The sequence below is a fragment of the Sciurus carolinensis genome, chromosome 11 (genome assembly GCF_902686445.1).
Source record: "Sciurus carolinensis chromosome 11, mSciCar1.2, whole genome shotgun sequence".
Taxonomy (NCBI): domain Eukaryota; kingdom Metazoa; phylum Chordata; class Mammalia; order Rodentia; family Sciuridae; genus Sciurus; species Sciurus carolinensis.
This window is the reverse complement of record NC_062223.1, coordinates 103,712,955-103,732,829: the sequence shown is the minus strand read 5'-3', so window position 1 is coordinate 103,732,829 and position 19,875 is coordinate 103,712,955. Positions and strand designations below refer to the sequence as shown.

Genomic DNA, 19,875 nt, shown 5'->3' with positions numbered 1-19,875 from the left:
TCTTAGATTATTCCACAAAATTGAAAGGGAAGGAACACTCCCAGATATTCTATGAAGCCAGCATAACCCTGATACCAAAACCAGACAAAGACCTATCTAGGAAAGAAAACTACAGGTCAATACTCCTAATGAACAAAGATACAAAATACTAAAAGATATATTAACCAACTGCATTGAAATACATATTAAGAAGATAATATATCATGATCAAGGGGCATTCATCTCAAGAATGCAGAGCTGGTTCAATATATTCAAATAAATAAATAGAAGAAAAGGAATCATGATCATCTCAATAAATGCAGAAAAGGGCTTAGATAAAATACACCAACCATTCGTGTTAAAAACCCTGGAGAAACTAGGGATAGAAGAAAGTTACCTTAACATTATCTGAAAACCCAAAGCTAACACTGATATCAGACTGAATGGGAAAAAATTGAAAGCTTGTTCCTTAAAATCAGGAACAAGACAAGAATGTCCACTCACATCACTTATATTCAATATAGTTCTCAAAACGCTAGCCAGAGCAAATAATAGGACAACCATTTTAACATAATCAACCAAACTGACTGTAATTGGTTGAAAGATTATTACAGTAATGAACTGAAGAGTACACTAAAAAATAATCACCATCAATTTTGCTGGATAAAGTCTTGATAATTTATTCTAGGTATATATTTTTACCTTTTGATTTACAAAGGTATTTAATACCATTATTCTATTAAATAAAGCTAATTTAAAAGCCTGAAAACAAAACAAAATAAAACAAAACTCTAGCCAGGGCAATCAGACAAGAGAAGGAAATTCAAAAGAAACAAACTAGGAAAAAAATGCCAAAATATCCCTATTTGATGAAGACAAGATCCTATAACTAGCAGAACAAAAAATTCTACCAGAAGATTTCTAAAGCAGATAAATTAACAAAGTAGCACAATATAAGATTAACACTCATAAATCAGTAATTTTTTAATATTCCAACAGCTGAGCTGAGAAAAACCAGGAAAACCATCCCATTCACAATAACCTAAAAAAAAAAAAAAAAAAAAAAAAAGAACCTGGAAATTAATCTAACAAGGAAGGTCAATGATATGATGTCTACTATGAAAACTATAGAAAAGTAATGAAAATAAATTGCAGAAGACCTCAGAAGATGGAAAGACCTTTCACATTCTTGGTAGGCAGAATAATGTCAAAAGGGCCATATTACAAAAAGCAATATACAGAATCAATGCAATCCCCATCAAAGTACCAATGACATTCTTTACACAATTAAAAAAAAAAAAAATTTTAAATTCATTTGGAAGAATAAGAGACCCAGAATAGCCAAAGCAATACTAAGCAAGAAAAGCAAAATAGGACATGAAGACCACTGATATATAGTAGAAGACAGAGAAATCCACATACTTATAGCCATCTGATGTTTGACAAAGGTGCCAAAAAATATTTTGAAGAAAAGGCAACCTTTTTAACAAATGATGCTGAGAAAACTGGATAGTTACATGTAGAAAAATGAAATGACCTCTATATCTAACCCTCAAATTGAAATGAATCAAAGACAGAAATTAGAACAGAAACCTTGCAACTGCAAGAAGAAAACATAGGGATAATACTCCATCATATAGGCACAGGAACTGACTTCTTCAAAAAAACCCCTAAAGCTCAAGAAATAAAATCAAAAATTAATAAGTGTGATGTCATCAAATTAAAAAACTTCTGTACAGTAAAGGAAATGATGAAGAGAGTGAAAAATACAGCCTACATAGAATGGGAGAAATCTTTGCCAAGTTACTCCTCTGACAAATTATTATCCAGAATATATAAAGAATGCAAAAACAATAAAAAAAAAAAAACCCAAGCAACAAATGGGCAAAAAACTTAACAGAAACTTCTCAAAAGAAGAGACACAAATAGTCATGAAATATATGAAAAATGTTCAGCATCTCTAGCAATCAGGGAAGTGCAAATAAAAACTACACCAAGTCTGACACCAGTCAGAATGGCAATAATCAAGAATACAAACAATAATAAATGCTGACAAGGATGAGGGCGAAAAGGTACTCTTTTACATTTATACTACCACTCTGGAAAGCAGTGTGGAGACTCTTCAATAACTTGAAATGAAACAATTACATGATCCAGTATTTATCTCAAGGATCTAAAAATCAATATATTAAAGCAATACAGTAACCTAGATGTTTATAGCAGCACAATTCACAATAGCCAAATTTTGGAACCCATACATCCATCAATAGATGAATGAATTAAGAAAATGTGATATATGTATACATACACACACACACACACACACACACACACACACACACACAGACACACAGAGTTCTACTCAGCAAAAAGAATAATGAAATAATGGTATTTACCAGTAAATGGATGGAAATGGAGAAAATCATGCTAAGTGAAATAACACAGACTCAGAAACTGAACAGTTGAATGTTTTATTTTTTCATATGGGAAGCTAGAGCAAAATAAGGGAAAGAAGGCGGTTGAGGAAGGGATCAGATATCATAAACATGCAGGAAGTACCATAAAAATACAGGAAGTATTTTCAGTGGCATAGAAGGACAACAAGAGTAAAGGAAAAAGGAAGGGAAATGGGAAAATAAATGAAATTAACTTAAATTATGTTATATTCATATATAAAGGTATCAAAGGGAATTTCCCCTTTATGAATATGTAAAAGAATGGACATTTAGTAGAAAAAGGAAAATAGGGGGTGGAAGAGGGGAGGAAAAGGTAGGAATGAGATTGAAATTAAGTTCCTTGCATGTATGCTTTTGTCAAAAATGATCCCAAATACCATGTATAATTGTAATTCTCTAATTTAAAAAAATTATCTACAGATACCTTTTAATTGAAGTGGGAGCTTCAAAGGGTAGGGGCAGAGTTTCATGCCCTTCCACGACCCCAAAGGACCATGTTCCTCTTCCATAGGTCTCCACCAAAAAAGCTGTTTGTTAGTGCTCTCATCATGCAAAGGTTCATGTAGAAAAAGCTTGTAAGAGGGCAAGAACTCACCCTATATCTCTGGACTTCATGCTCTAGCAGCTTGTACTTGGCCTTGACCAACTTGTTAACCTTTCTAGCTGAGCTCATACAAGTGTCTGGGTACATCTAATTTAGGTATAGAAATGCCTGTGTTTTATTAATTCTCTGTAGGTAGCTGTATCTCCTTAGATTTCAGTGAGTTGTTCCCCTGCAGTCCCCTCACTGATAGTTTTTTTAAGATAGTCACAGATTTGTAGTTTGGACTCTCAAAATAGTAGAAACAACGCTTTTTCATGCGCTCAACATTCCTGAAGTACATTTATTATTGAATCAAAATGGTCATCTTTCCCTCCAAGTATAACCACCATCAAGTAGACTTTATTAAATAAATATTCCCATCTAATCTAATGAAAAGTGCCCATTGTGCCCATTTTATCTCAGTTACTGACTCTGCTGGTGTAAATGTTACCTTTATCAGAGAGATAATAGTACTATGATGGCCAATAATGGGACAAGGGGAGGAAGCATATGAAGGAGATACAGAAGAATGGCATTGTTATTAATAAATGTAGCAGAATCCCACAAAATGGGATGTATTATTTATTTAGTACTAGTTTTAAGTGATTTTTATATCTGGGATGATAAAAATTAACATATTCACTATAGAAGACATTGTCCCATCTTAGTAAACAAAGACATTTATGATAACAACTTAGGGCTTAAATGATGAAAAAATACAATTTTGAATGTCAAACTTGATTAATCACTTTTCATTTACATAAGTTTATTTTAACAAAATAAACTACAGGAACTAAAACTTATTTTTACTGTCACAAAGGTAAAATCTCAAATATTCTAAAATTTGAAAAATGTAGAAGTAGAATTTAATTTCTGATTTAAAGATTTCCTTAGAACTTAATTAAGCTTAATTTTGAAGTGTTTCTCACACACTCAGACCGTCTTAATTGCACAAGTTCCGTGAAAACATTGAAAAAATATCTAATTCATGGAAGAAATTCTCTTTAGCAATTTTAAGTTAAAAGTGCATACATTTACTCAGATGCATTCACAAGATACATATTTAAATATAAGAATACATGTTTCTACTTTATTACTTAGATTGCCAAGTGGGACTTTTTACATGTCTCTCCCTATTAAACTGACTTGCTTCACAACAGGAACTATTTTTATTCTTCTATACTTTCCAATTACTATCCTAATGGGGATGCACTAGCAGTAAATAATGTAGGACAGAAGAACACATGTAAAAATGAAAAATTTGAAAGGATCAATACAAATATTTAATGGAGAGGATGGATTTTAAACTGGGAATAAAGATTTAAATAAGCAAAAAGTGGTGGCAAGGGCAATTACAGAAGTGAGGTAAACAAAGGAATTTTGAAATGTCTGAAATGCTAACAGAAAAAAGGGAAAAGAAGAAAGAAGAGAACATTCAAGATCTGTGGGATGCTTAAATAAATATTCTCATTTTCAGAATATCAGAAGGTAAGGAGAATAAAGTTATAGGCAAAGAAAACCCATTCAAAGAAGCAATAGCAGAAAACTTCCCTAATCTTGAGAAAGAAAAATATTCCTGCACAGAAGGTTTATACGACTCCAAATACACATAATCAGAAAAGATCTTCACTATGGCATATTATAGTCAAACTGTCAAAAGTACAGGACAAAGAATTTTAAAACCTATAAGCAGAGAGATCTGAGTTGCATGTTAGAGTATCCCCATTAGACTAACAGATTTCTCAAAAGGAGCCCAATAGACCAGGAAAGAATGGAATGGCATACTGTAAACCCTGAAAGAAAATAACTGTCATAGAAGATTGCTATACCAAGAAAGGTTATCATTCAGAAATGGAGAAATAAAGACCTTACAAGATAAGCAGAAACTGAGGGAATTCATCAAGAAAGACTTACAGAACATGCTTAAGGGAGTCCTACATCCAGAGGTAAAAGAAACCACATGAATGTAGAAACCCCACTAGAAGAACAGATACACAAGAGAGAAACAAGAGAAACATTATTCAGACCAAAAAAAAAAAAAAAAATTCAAAATAAATTTAGCCGAACTTTGCAAAACATTTCAACCAACAATTATAGTACACACATTCTTTTAATTTGTGCATGAAATTTTCTGTAGAACAGACCATTTATTAGGTCACAAAACAAGTATTACATTTTAAAAAAATTAATTCCTTTGTCTTTTCTGATCACAACGGAATAAATCAGAATTCAACAAAAAAATGTATAAATTACACAAATGCATGGAGACTGAAGGATACTTTTGAACAGTGCATCACTAATGAAGTCAGAAGGGAAATTTAAATATTTCTCAAGCCAAATGAAAATGAAAACAAAATATACCAAAATTTCTGGGATGTAAAAAATATATATCCCATAGCCATGCCCCCAATGAGTCACCTCCTCCAGTCACATCCCACCTGCCTCCAGTTAATCCCCATTAGGGATTAATTGACTGATTAGGTTAAGGCTATAACTTGATCATTTCTTCTCTGAAGGACCTTCTTGCAATGGCTCACACATGAGCTCTTAGGGGACATCTCACATCCAAACCATAACAGCCTCTTTAACAAATGGTGCAGGGAAAATTCACATGTGGTGCAATCCACATGTAGCAGAATGAAACTGAACCCTTTATCTCTCACCTTCCACAAAATTCAACACAAAGTGGATCAAGGACCTAGGCATTAGACTAGAGATCATGTGGGACTAGAAGAAAATGTAGGCCCAACTCTCCATCATGTTGGCTTAGGTACCAACTTCCCCAACAAGACTCCTAAAGCACAAGAAGTAAAATCAAGAATCAATAAATGGGGTGGTATCAAACTAAAAATCTTCATAGCAAAGGAAACAATCAAGAGCACAAAGAGAGAGATTACAGGAGAGAAAATCTTTGCCACCCACGCCTCAGAGCATTAATTTCCAGGAAATATAAAGAAGTCAAAAACTCAACACCAAAAAAAACAAATAATTCAATAAATATGATAAGGAACTCAACAAGCACTTCATAGAAGAAGAAATATAGTCAACAAATACATGAAAAAATATTCAACCTTTCTAGCAATTAGAGAAAATGCAAATTAAAACTACAGTGATATTCCATCTCACTCCACTCAGAATGGCAATTATTAAGAATATAAGTAAGAGTATATGTTCATGAAGATGTGGGAAAATGGGTATACTCATACATTGCCTGTGAGATTGCAAATTGGGGCAAACACTCTGGAAAGCAGTATGGTATGGACATTCCTCAGAAAACTTGGAATGGAACCACCATTTGATCCAGTTATCCCACTCCCTGGCATATACCCCAAGGACTTAAAATCAGCATACTATAGTGATGTGGCCACATCAATGTTTATAGCAGCTCAATTCACAATAGCTAAACTATGGAACCAACCAGGGGCCCTTCAACAGATAAATGAAACAGATAAAGAAAAGGTGGCATATATATACAATAGAATATTACTCAGTCATAAAAAGAATGAAATCATGGCATTTGCCAGTAAATGGATGGAACTGGAGACTATCATGCTAAGTGAAATAAACCAATCCCAAAAAACTAAAGGCCAAATGCTCTCTTTGATATGCAGATACTGACTCACAATAGGTGAAGGGGAGAGAGTAGTGGAGGTTCACCAGAGGGAACTGGGTGGAAGGAAGAGGGGATGGGAATGGGATAGATGATACAGTGAATTGGATATAACATATCTATGTTCATATATCAATACATGACTAGTGTAATTCCACTTCAGGTAAAACCACAAAAATGGTTACACTCCATGTATGTATGATATGTTAAAATACAGTCTAGTGTCATACATAACTAAAAAGAACAAAGAAAAAATTTTTTAAAAAAGAAAAAAATAACTTTATGATATTTGCCAGAAAACTAATGGATCTGGAGACTATTATGCTAAGTGAAATAAGTCAATCCCCAAAAAACCAAAGGTGGAATGTTCTCTCTGATATGTGGATGCTAATACACAACAAGGGATGGGAGGGGAAGTACAGAAGGTCAGTAGATTAGACAAAGGGAAATGAAGGGAAGGGAGGGGGAACAGGAAATAGGAAAGCCCATGGAATGAATCTGACTTAACTTTCCTATGTACATATATAAATATACCAGAGTGACTCTCACCATTATGTACAAGACTGAGATCCCAATTAGAATAAGATGCACTCCACATTTGTATAAATGTCAACATATACTCTACAGTCATGAATAACTAAAAAAAAAAAAATGATTTTCAAAAATAAATAAATAATTTTAAAATCCCTGAACAAATTAGGACTAGAAGGATCATATTTCAACAGGGTGAAGGTCTTTGTATGACAAACACATGAACATTATATTCAATGGGAAAAATCTAAAAGCATTTCCTCCAAGATCAGGAATAAGACAAAGGTGTCCACATTCATTGCTCTTATTCAATGTTTTAATAAGAGGTTTTAATAAGAGCATTCTAGTCAGAATAAAATACACTTTCTTACAAAAATATAAATAGGAGGATGTTAAATTATCCCTGTTTGAAAATGATATGGTTCTATATGTAGAAAATGTAAAGACTACTAAATGACAACTAACTATACTAATCACGTTATCACTTAGCCCTCTTCCCCTATACTCCAATTAGCACCACACATTCCCACTGCCCGTAAAGATCTTCTAATTGTCTTATTTTCTGAAGTCACATCAAGTCTTGCTACAATTCTCTGAAGGATCACCCCAGCTTCAAAATTATGTTAAGTATAGGTATTTCCTGGAATTCTACTTTTGGGCATATTTTTTGCTTTATCACTGTTTCCCAGCAATCTCTGACTCCCATCGCTCCCTCTCCAGATAGGATATTTCTGTTTGCTAAATCCATTATCAAATCTACACGTGAATTCTCTATTTATTTAGTATAAATTCCTACTAGAATGTCCAAGCAGTTATTTCTTTGGTACCTCAGAAAAAATACTATTCCATAGTTACCTCAATTTAATATATTAAACTGAGCTCTTCCTCTCCCCACCACTAAAAATGGAAGTACAAAGTCTCTTCTTTTTGACACTCACATTTTGATTAATGTATCACTGTCTATACAGCATTAATAACAGTGGAACAACAGAAGGAAAAGGGATATTACATTAGTTGATATGAATGAGAACACCATTTGGCATATATATTGAGTCAGGTTACACAAAAATAATTGCTAACTGCTAATATACAGTATCTATACATAAGTATCACTAACACTTTATAATAAATGTCACAATTACTGCCTTTTATGGGTGTATTGAATTCATTTCCAGCCTTCATATTTGTACAAAATTGTTTATGTAACTTTTGCATTGGTGTTTATCTTCAAAAGTCAAAATTACTGAGTACCTGCTTCAATAACAATTCTCACAATCCTGAATTTGGGCATGATCAATAGTGTGTATTTTATATTTATTTGGGGTGAAGCAGATGACAGACTTGATGTCAAGTCAGACTTCCTAGTATCTGCATATTCACTTTCAAATAAAGACATTCTAAATATGGTTTCTAATGAAAAACCTCTAACTATACACTCCAAGCATAGACATACTTTAGTTAACATATGTATATATAGGTAATCACAAAATAAGAGATTATAATAATTGTACTGTGAAGATCATCTTATATGTGAAAATGATAATTAATAACTTTTAAAAAGTAGTGAAATAGGCCTATAGTTAAAACACACATATTAAAATATGTGTTACCAGAAAACTTTGAAGAACATATTATCTTCTCATCTAATAGATATTAATAAAAGTTTCAGGCAAGACAAAATAGTAGAGATTAAAGCATAGTAAGATAAATTTTGGAGAATTAGTTGGTATACTAGAGTGGGTAAAAATAAAAATACATCCTGGATCATTGGGGAAAATAACATTGGAGTTTATCTTCTTATAGTACTACTTACTTAGAAACTACAGTGTTCAGTTAAGTAAAGAATGTTTTATATGCCTAGTTTGCTATGAAACCCCCATGTTTGGGACTCAATTTAAACTAAGGAGCTGCATATTGATATTAGTATGCCAACCCTGGACCTGTGTACTATAATGAAAGAAAAGATTAATAGGAAATCAAGAATATGGTTTCTCGCAGTACCAAGACAACCCTCATACCCTTGACTTTTGTAGCCAGACATGGCCCCAGAGCAAAAGAAGCTGTGTATGTAGGTGAGTGTTGGATCTCTCAATTAGGTGAAAATGCTGGGAATTCTGCACTGTTTTTACTGTATCCTTCCACAAAGTCTCTAAGACTGTATCTATTCTGTTATCCCATTCCTTTCATTAGATGTTTGATTCAGATTCCCCCAGAAGCTGAATTAGGCTAGAATTGTAGAAGCCATATTCTGTTAATAACAGAGCTTTAAAAAGCCTTTTGGATCTGTTAATAAGGTTCCAAAAGTAAACAATTTTTCAGGTTCTGTAAAATACCTCTTCTTCTTTTAATGATTTTTTAATTATTTTAACCTTTTCTGTATATGCACTATAATAAAATTTTATGTATACACAAAATGTATATGCATATATACATGTTTGCAAACAATAGAAACAACTTCATTTTAAACACTAAAATAAACCACAGAAAAATAAACTTGAATTAGCTATGTATTTTTAAATGAAGTGCTTTCAGATTTACTTTATATTAGGAGAATATTTGTGAAGGACTGGTGTGTGTATATACACTCACGTACACAAATATAAAAAAAAATCCATACACATTATTGGTGTAAATATTGAAAAATAATTATTTCAGGTCAGCTAAAAAGCATGGAGAGAAATGACGAGTTTAACCACCTTTGGTAAGAATGGTAGAGCACTTCCCTAGCACATGTAAAGCTCTCAGTACAATCCTCAGCAACACATAAAAACGAAGACATAAAAAAATGTAAGGTCCATGTAGGACTTCACATTATCTCATAGACTATTTGGACAGTTTTATAAGACAGGGAAAAGAAACTGGAGAATATTGTCAGCTGGTACAGATGAAGAGGTTATTTGTTCCTCGGAACATTTATACTAATTTTTATAAATATCTGCTAAAAATTTTTTATAATGACAAAACAATTTTAAAATTTCAAAACAGGCAAAATAGTTAACAATAAAACAAGAGAAGAAACACTATCAGTTTTATAAATATTGGCTAAAATAGCAATAAAATATAAAATTGTAAATTTAAATAGGGAAAATATAATCTAATTGGAATACCCATAAATAACCAAAGTAAACAGGTAAGGGCTATATGATTTTTCTATGCACCAATTACACAATGAACATTATGTAATGGTTCATAATTTCATGCCCCTGAAATGGTGCACATTACTTAGCAATACAGTCATGCCTGAGGAATGGCTGTAAGTTAAGGGGGAAGAGAACCACCTCTTCACTCAGTGTGGGTTTAAATTCTGGTTGTGCCTCTATTTTTATGATCTTGGGCAAGTTGTAATATATAATTCTGTCTGTATTAGTATCAGTTTCCTCATCTGTTAAAAGGGGACAGAGTAATAGTTCTTACTTCATAGACTCTATTCACATTAAAGTTCATGAGTATAAAGCATATAGAACAGTTTCAGGCACACAGGAGGTCAATAAATATTAGCTCTTCTTAATTACATTGGAACTGGAGTATACATTCTTCACAGAAAATATTGTTCTGCTTCAGTAATATGAAAATTCAAATTCCCAAATATGCATAATGTTCAATCATGAGTAAATTAACAAGAAATAAACGTATCATTTACAAGTTAATACACAATTGCAAATTATATATCTGTATCTGATACCTAGTATGAAAAAATTGACTTCAGTTAAATTCAATCAATGGCAATTTTAATTGATTAATTCAAAATTAAACTACACTTAAAGTGATCATAATAAAATATGTCACAAGAATACAACAAATATTTGGAATGAAAAGATAGTATTTGATGTTCTATTACTAATTTTTGTAAACATTAAGAAAAAATTGATTCCTTTAAAATTTATTTAAAGTAAGATTAAATTATATAAAATTTTTAAATAAAAGCTTGTGAGCTTTGTAGCTTAAACTAGTTTAATTCAATCTCCATAGTCATATTTTTCTAAAAGGTAGATACTTTCTAAAAATTACCTGAGAACTGATCATGCGCTGAGATGAACGAGCAATATTGGCAGGAAGACCAAAGAAACTAGGTTTGTCATCCTCTGGAAGTTTTTCAATGATAGCACGATAGTCCTAAACATAAAGAAGAAAAAACATTTTATCTAGAGATTGAATTTATAACCACTGAAGTCAGAAAGACTGGACATTACGAAGAATTATTCATATAAATCTCACTTTGTCTTTATTTTAACTCATCTGTAGGAAATATGCTTTCAATACTTTTTGTGCATCAATTATTTCATGCTGTGTACTCCAACTCCCCAATTCAAGAAAACACTGAATTGATTAAAACAAACATTTAGTGGCTATGCCTACTATGTGTAAGAAATTATTTAGTTGTTTTTTTTAATGCTACTAGGGATTGAACCCAAGACCTCATTCATGCTAGGCAAGTACTCCATCACACAGTTATACTCCAATCCTTTTTTGCAATTTATTTTCAGACAGGGTTTCACTAGGTTGTCTAGACTGGCTTCAAACTTGTGACCTACTCTCCTGAGTAGCTAGGATTAAAAGTATGTGCCATAACCCCAGTTGTTAGATGTTTTCAGGAAATCACTGTAATGTTTCCCCTAACTTATCAAAGACCAATCTGCAGAGTTCAGTTCTGCTTATGTTCAGTTAAGATAAACATTTCAAATTTTTTAAAAAGCCCTATAAACCTATGAGATACACTGTTACACAAGTCTGCTTTGTAAATAACTTTATCATACAGCAATTCCATGGTTAAGTATGATGAAATGCATTGATAATTCTACCATTTCACCCTTGGTTTACTTTAAGTATTGCATAAACTTATTTTATCAAGCATTCATCTGAATATTTATCTGCTCATGACTTTAGATAAAGATAAAATACAGACCAAGAGGAATAATTCATTTTGGCTAAGAGGAATAATTCATTTGGCTAAAAGATAGGAATTGTTCTGTTTTCACAAGGAGGCAAGTTGTTTCACGGTAGGTACTATAGAGGCAAGCTGTTTCACAGTAGGTATTGTATATGCATCTAAACTGTATTTGCTGAGTAGGAGTGAAGAGAAACATCCCGACTTCTCATCATACTTTTCTCATCCTTGGCAGTTGCCCCTGAAGTATTTTCAAGGTTAGAATTGGGCTCCAGGAAGACTAGAACCTGTAAGTATGTCATATTTTGGAAATACATGCTGTACTTAGAAATTCCTCTCATTAAACTCAGTAAACTTCCTCATGGTATTCAATCACAATGTATGGACATAAGTGTATGAGTGTGTGTGTGTGTGTGTGTGTGTGTGTGTGTGTGTGTGTGTGTGAGTGTGTGTGTCTATCCTCCCAGCAGACTTTTGGTATACTCCTATCTAATTCAGATAGAAAATTAATTTGTAATTCTCATAAATCATCCTATAAATTTACAACTACTGTTCTTTGTAGAGTTGGTTCATTTCCAAAGAGCTGTAAATTCTTCTCATCCAAACTATCTTCTGTCTACATACAACTATAAGCTGACAAGTTGACTAAATAATCTGCAGTCACATGTCCAGACTAATGTATCCTCACTTGAACACAAAATATTGACTATATTATTTATGACTATATTATATAAGCATAATATTAACATATTATGTAAACAGTATAAAAATAAGCAAAACTAACCTAGACTGACAGAAGACAGTATAATGTATCCTTTGTGGGAAAGGTAGTAATTACAAGAAAATGTGAGAGGGCTGGGGAACTGATAATGTTCTATTTCTTTTTTTTTTTTTATTTAGCTTTTAATTTTTTACAGACTGCATTTTGATTCATTGTACACAAATGGGGTACATAATTTTGCTTCTATGGTTGTACACAATGCAGATAATGTTCTATTTCTTGATTCTGTGCTGGTTATACTTATGTGATTGATGTATAAAAATTTATTGCATTGCATCTGCAATATGTGTAGATGATGTGAACATTTTGCATGAATTTTACTTTTCCATACAGGCTTCAAATAGAGATAGAAGATGTTGAGGTACACTATCTGAAAAAAGCATAGAATAAATCCCTATGCAATAAACTGCTTATTCACTCTAATGTTCTCTACTATAAGGTAAACATCATAGATTCAAACTGTATCCACAATGCTTGAAACAAGGCTATCATTGAGCAGATGTGCAATGAATATTACTGAATGAATGAGCAAATGACAACTGAAAAACAAAACATATGGGGTAGTCAATAATATAATAATTATGCTATTGAAATGAAAGAATTTTCTTAAAAATTATTGGATGAGAAATAACATGAAACAGCCACATAATCAAATATATCTCTTTAAAATTTATGAAGAAATGTTAGTTACAATAATTACCTATAAAATAGTTGGGCATGTATGCAAATATAGGTGTGTGGCTAAATAAACTAGAATTAAAATCTTTGGGCTATAATATATTAAACACTATTTTCGGGAAAAGATGACTACATTCTAGGAGATTTTCATGTGACAACTCAAGGCAAAAGCTATAGCTTGCTAAAATAAATACACAGAAACAAAAATGTTGCCATAAAAGAAAAAGTGAATGCCTCTTATATTCTTAGACTTGCTTTAAATTTACATGACAGAAACTAAAACAGATATTTGCTATACACTATTTGAGTTTCTATTCTTCAGTACATCAGAGTACATTCACATCTACTAGCAAGTAGCATAGTCCCCTTTCCAGCTCTTCACAGCAATCCTACATTTTTTCCTGGGCTGCTTACTTTCTTTCTGATTTGCTTATACAACAACCTACTGTCACAATGATAAAACTGATCTTCAGTAAATACCCAAAAATACTAGAGTTACTAGATTTTAGAGTTAAGAGAATCAGACCTTGTGTCAAAATAAATAATCTGTACAATGAGTAATTACTTGTGCTTTTGAAAAGAAATGACATGTTTAACACTTTAAAGAAATGATTTAAAGAAAAAATAAAAGAAAGATCAGTGACATAGAGAAAGGGAAATAAAGGAAAAGGAGAGATGGGATAGGGAAAGACAGTGGAATGAAACTGATCTAACAATTCTATGTACACCCGTGAATATACCATAGTGAATCTCACCATCATGTACATTCACAAGAATCAAATTAAAAAAAAAAAAAAAAAACTAAGAAAATAGCAGAAAGATCAGTGTAACAGAGGGAAGGGAACGGGAAGTGGGGGTAGGGAAAGGGAAAATACTAGGAACTGAATTAGATCAAATTATATTCCATGCTTTTGTAATTATGTCAATATGAATTCTACTGTCATGTACAATTAAAAAGAACTAATAAAAATTTTTCAAAAATTAAAAAAGGAAATGATTCAAGGTTCTATCTGGTACAAGTAATAGACTGAAAATGATTCATTTTACTTACCAATATACTGCAGGATTTTGGTAGAGATATGGAATATGGAAAAATGCTTTTCTTATTTCTTTGGTTTAATACATCAATTACTGAAGAATTAAAAAACTGTTTCAGGTATGATTGAAGAACTCTGAGGTCAAAATAGTTATCTATACGCCCTCCGTAAATAGCATTTTCAAATAAACCATGTACAAATTCCCATTGTACATCTTTGGTACCTATAATAAAAAAAAATGCATCTCTAAAATGTTAAATAAATTACTGGCTTTGGTTATATTGATAGAATATGGATATATATGTTTAATAATAATTAAGTCATTTCTTTAAATGGTTAATATTAACAGTAGTTAAAATTTATTGAGATTACGTAAGTAAAAATTTTCAACTATTTTACACTTATTAACTCAGTCTTCATAGCAAACATAAAACTGTTAATATTATTCAGTTATACAGATGGACAAATTGAAGTCTGGGAAATTTGAGTTGCCAGAGTGAGAAGAATCAAAGCCACACATTTCCATTTCACTGGAAATGAGGCATTTTGAATCCTGAGCCATCCTTTTTTTTTCTGTCATATAATACTGCCTAATTAAACTGGAAACTCCTTAGAAGAACCTGTCCAAAACAATTTTATACAGCACTTAATGAAACATTCAGATCACAAAATAATCTGATAAATAAGGAAACACTACAAAACATCTTCATATAAGTCTTCTATATATCAGGATTTTCACAGTCATGATTTCCATACTTAACTATCCATTTTCTATTCTACTAAAAGAGAAAAGTATAAAAACACTATGGAACTTTTCTCAATATTATTTCAACAGATAGCTTCATAACCACAATTCAGTGGTAATGTTAAAGCACAAGAATTAAGTTTCTGACTTCTAGTAAATAGAGGAAACATAACTATATTAATAAACTAGCTAGTTAACTTTTTTGTTAGTATTACTAGTTCAATTCTATTTTATCACTATAAAATTCAGAGAAGCATAAAACTTGATAGTTAAGGAGTGTTACTAAATACCTTGGAACACAATTTATTTATAGCCTCTGAGAGGATAAGGGCATCTATATTGTAGAGTTAAGTTGTTTCCAACCTATATCTTACTATATCTTTCCAACAGCTAAATAACAGGTAACAGGGGACTTTACCAAGACTTATCAGTATTCTCCTTCTACCTTGATATTCGCTGAATGATACATCAGTAATTAATGCCATTCATGAGTAAATAGGTCACCAAGAAACAGAGAAATTTGAAAAAGTAGAAATGATCACTTTGTGAAATACTTTATTATAGTTTTATAAGAAAATCTTTGAATAAAAAGCAATAATAGGCTAGCAACTTTTTACACCATATTAAACATACTAAATGTTAAATGATTCAGATGATTTTTCTCATTTAAACCTCTCAACAATTAAGCAGAGAGGAGGCCACTCAGCACAGTTCTTGGACTCAGAGCAACCCACCGGGCTTCGGCGGCCGCCCTGAGGAGGGGCCATATAGCCAGGTGATTAGGTGCAGAGCAGGGTCCCAGGACCTAGGTGGCTTCTCGGTGGAAGAGCTGCAGAGACAAGCTGAGGGGCGGAGTGAAGGTTCCAGGAGTGTGGGCAGCTTCTCTGAGGAGAGGCAGCCTAAGGAGACTCGTCTACGAAGGGCAAAGCTCCTAGGCCCAGGAGGTAGGTCCGGGTCCCTGGGAACACTGCAGAGGAAGACTGCCCAGCCCAGGCGGAAAGACACCCCTCCCCCCGCTGGAGCAGTGAACACGGAAAACTGGAAGCTTTGTACAGGAGGCTGCTCAGCACAACACTTGGTTTTGGAGCAACCCGCTGGGGCTCCGTCAGTTGCCCAGAGGAAGAGCTGCGCGGCGAGCTGTTTGGACTCAGAGCAACCTCCTGAACAACGGGGGGGCTGCCCTGAGGAGGAGGAGGTGTGCAGTGAGTTGTTACTTGGTCTCCAAGCGACCACACAGAATACCGAGTGGCTGCCTGGAGAAAGAGGTGTGTGCGGGTCACTGGGGCTCCGAGCATCTGTACGAGGCTCCAGGTGGCTCCTCAGAGGAGGGGCCGCATAGCCAGGCAATTAGGGGCATAGCCAGGCGATTAGGCACAAAGTACGGTCCGGGGACCTAGACGGCTTCTCGGTGGAAGAACTGCACAGAAACAAGCTGAGGGGCAGAGCGAAGGTTCCAGGACTGCGGGCAGCTTCTCTGAGGAGGGGCAGCCTAAGAAGACTCATCTGCGAAGGGCAAGGCTCCCAGGCCCAGGAGGTAGGTCCGGGCCCCTGGGAATGTTGCCTGGGAAGGCTGCCCTGCCCAGGCGGTAGTTGTGGATTGAGGGGAACCTCCAGGAGGGGAACTGACCAGCGAGACCTCCCCACCAGGTGAGTCTTCCCGCCGGGTGAGGTTTTCCCACAAGGACGGTAAAACCAGAGACACAGGCACAAACAGGCCTTGCCTCAGCCCGCACCCTAGTTCCCCTTTGGATGACCATTGGTCAACATGTGGAGGCACCTCTGCCCACTAGCAGGGAATATATCCCACCTGAGGGTCACCACCCCTAGAGAGACAGCTTTCTTGGGGAGCACCGCATTATAAACTTCCTCCAAGACTTCAGGCTACTGAAGGCTAAGAGGGGATATACTAGAAATCTTCAGGGACATAATAAGTCAATAGAGGAAATCCGCAACATTTCAACAGTCCACTGATACCTGAACAACATGAGAAAACAAGGGAAGAAAATGTCTCAAACAAACCTATATGTTACATCAATAAAATCCAATGACAGCATGGCAGAAGAAATGACAGATAGGGAGTTCAGAATGTACATAATTAAAATGATCAGGGATGCAAACGATGAAATGAAAGAGCTAATGCAGGCATTGAATGATCGTTACCAATCAACAGTTAAAAGAGCAAATACAGGAAGCAAAAGATCATTTCAATAAAGAGTTAGACATATTGAAAAAAAACAAAACAGAAATCCTTGAAATGAAGGAAACAATAAACCAAATTAAGAACTCCATAGAAAGCGTAACCAATAGGATAGAATACCTGGAAGAAAGAACCTCAGATATTGAAGACAAAATATTTAACCTTGAAAACAAAGTTGAACAAACAGAGAACATGGTTAGAAATCATGAACAGAATCTCCAAGAACTATGGGATATCATGAAAAGGCCAAATTTAAGAATTATTGGGATTGAGGAAGGCTTAGAGAAACAAACCAAAGGAATGAACAATCTATTCAATGAAATAATTTCAGAAAATTTCCCAAATCTGAAGAATGAAATGGAAAATCAAGTTCAAGGGGCTTATAGGACTCCAAATACACAAAATTACAACAGACCCACACCAAGGCAATTATAATGAAAATACCTAACATACAAAATAAAGACAGAATCTTAAAGGTTGTGACAGAAAACAACCAAATTACATTCAGGGGGAAACCAATACAGGTATCAGCAGATTTTTCAATTCAGACCCTAAAAGCTAGAAGGGACTGGAACAACATTTTTCAAGCCCTGAAAGAAAATGGATGCCAACCAAGAATCTTATACCCAGCAAAACTTACCTTCGGATTTGACGATGAAATAAAATCTTTCCGTGATGAACAAAAGCTAAAATAATTTACAAAAAGAAAGCCAGCATTGCAGAACATTCTCACCAAAATATTCCATGAGGAAGAGATGAAAAAAAAAAAAGAAGCAAATCAGAAAGGGAGAAGCTATCCTAAAGAAACTGTCAAAAAAAGGAGGAACCAAGTCGTATCAAAAATAAATAAATAAATAAATAAATAAATAAATAAATAAAATGAGTCAAATGACCGGGAATACAAATCATATCTCAATAATAACCCTGAATATTAATGGCCTGAACTCATCAATCAAAAGACATAGACTGACAGATTGGATTAAAAAGAATGATCCACCAATATGTTGCCTACAAGAGACTCACCTCATAGAAAGAGATACCCATGGACTAAAGGTGAAAGGATGGGGAAAAACACCATGCACATGGACTCAGAAAAAAGCTGGGGTATCCATCCTCATATCAGATAATGTGGACTTCAAGTCAAAGTTAGTCAGAAGGGAGACAGAAGGACATTTCATAATGCTTAAGGGAACCATAAATCAGAAAGATATAACAATCATAAATATCTATGCCCCAAACAGTGGCTCATCCATGTATGTCAAACAAATCCTTCTCAATCTCAGAAACCAAATAGACCATAACACAATAATACTAGGTGATTTTAACATGACTCTCTCACCACTGGACAGATCTTCCAAACAAAAATTGAACAAAGAAACCATAGAACTCAATAATACAATCAATAATTTAGACTTAACGGACATTTATAGAATATACCATCCAACGACGAGTGAATACACTTTCTTCTCAACAGCACATGGATCCTTCTCTAAAATAGACCATATATTATGCCACAAAGCTAATGTTAGCAAATACAAGAAGATAGAGACACTACCTTGTGTCCTATCAGATCAAAATCGATTGAAATTAGAAATAAATGAAAGAGTTAAAAAACAGAAATTACTCCAACACCTGGAGATTAAACAGTATGCTATTATATGATGATTGGATAACAGAAGATATTAGGAAGGAAATTAAAAAATTCTTAGAGGTAAATGAGAACAAAGAAACATCATATCAAAATCTCTGGGACACTATGAAAGCAGTACTTAGAGGAAAATTTATTTCATGGAGCACATTCAATAAAAGAAGTAAAACTCAAAAAATAAACGACCTAACACTACAGCTCAAAGCCCTAGAAAAAGAAGAACAGACCAACATCAAAAGTAGTAGAAGACAGGAAATAGTTAAAATCAGAGCTGAAATCAACGAAATTGAAACAAAAGAAACAATACAAAAAATTGACAAAATAAATAGTTGGTTCTTTGAAAAAATGAACAAAATTGATAAACCCTTGGCCACACTAACAAAGAGCAGACGAGAGAAAACCCAAATCACTAAAATTCAGAATGAACAAGGAAATATCACAACAGACACGACTGAAATACAAAACATAATTAGAAGCTATTTTGAAAATCTATATTCCAACAAAATAGAAAATTTTGAAGACATCAACAGGTTTCTAGAGACATGAATTGCCTAAACTGAACGAGGAGGACATACACAATTTAAATAGACCAATTTCAAGTAATGAAATAGAAGAAGCCATCAAAAGTCTACCAACAAAGAAAAGTCCAGGACTTGATGGGTTCTCAGCCGAGTTCTACAAAACTTTTAAAGAAGAGCTCATTTCAAGACTTTTCAAAGTATTCCATGAAATAGAAGAGGAGGGA

At 33.8% G+C, this 19,875-nt stretch overlaps 1 protein-coding gene across 1 annotated transcript in view; it reads right to left on the bottom strand.

The window, feature by feature from the left end:
- The window catches only part of Dync2h1 (dynein cytoplasmic 2 heavy chain 1), a 374,205-nt gene that overhangs the window by 125,770 nt on the left and 228,560 nt on the right, over nucleotides 1–19,875 (bottom strand). The window contains 2 exon segments of the mRNA XM_047518130.1: nucleotides 11,168–11,272; nucleotides 14,555–14,763. Of these exon segments, the coding sequence (XP_047374086.1) occupies nucleotides 11,168–11,272; nucleotides 14,555–14,763 (314 nt within the window).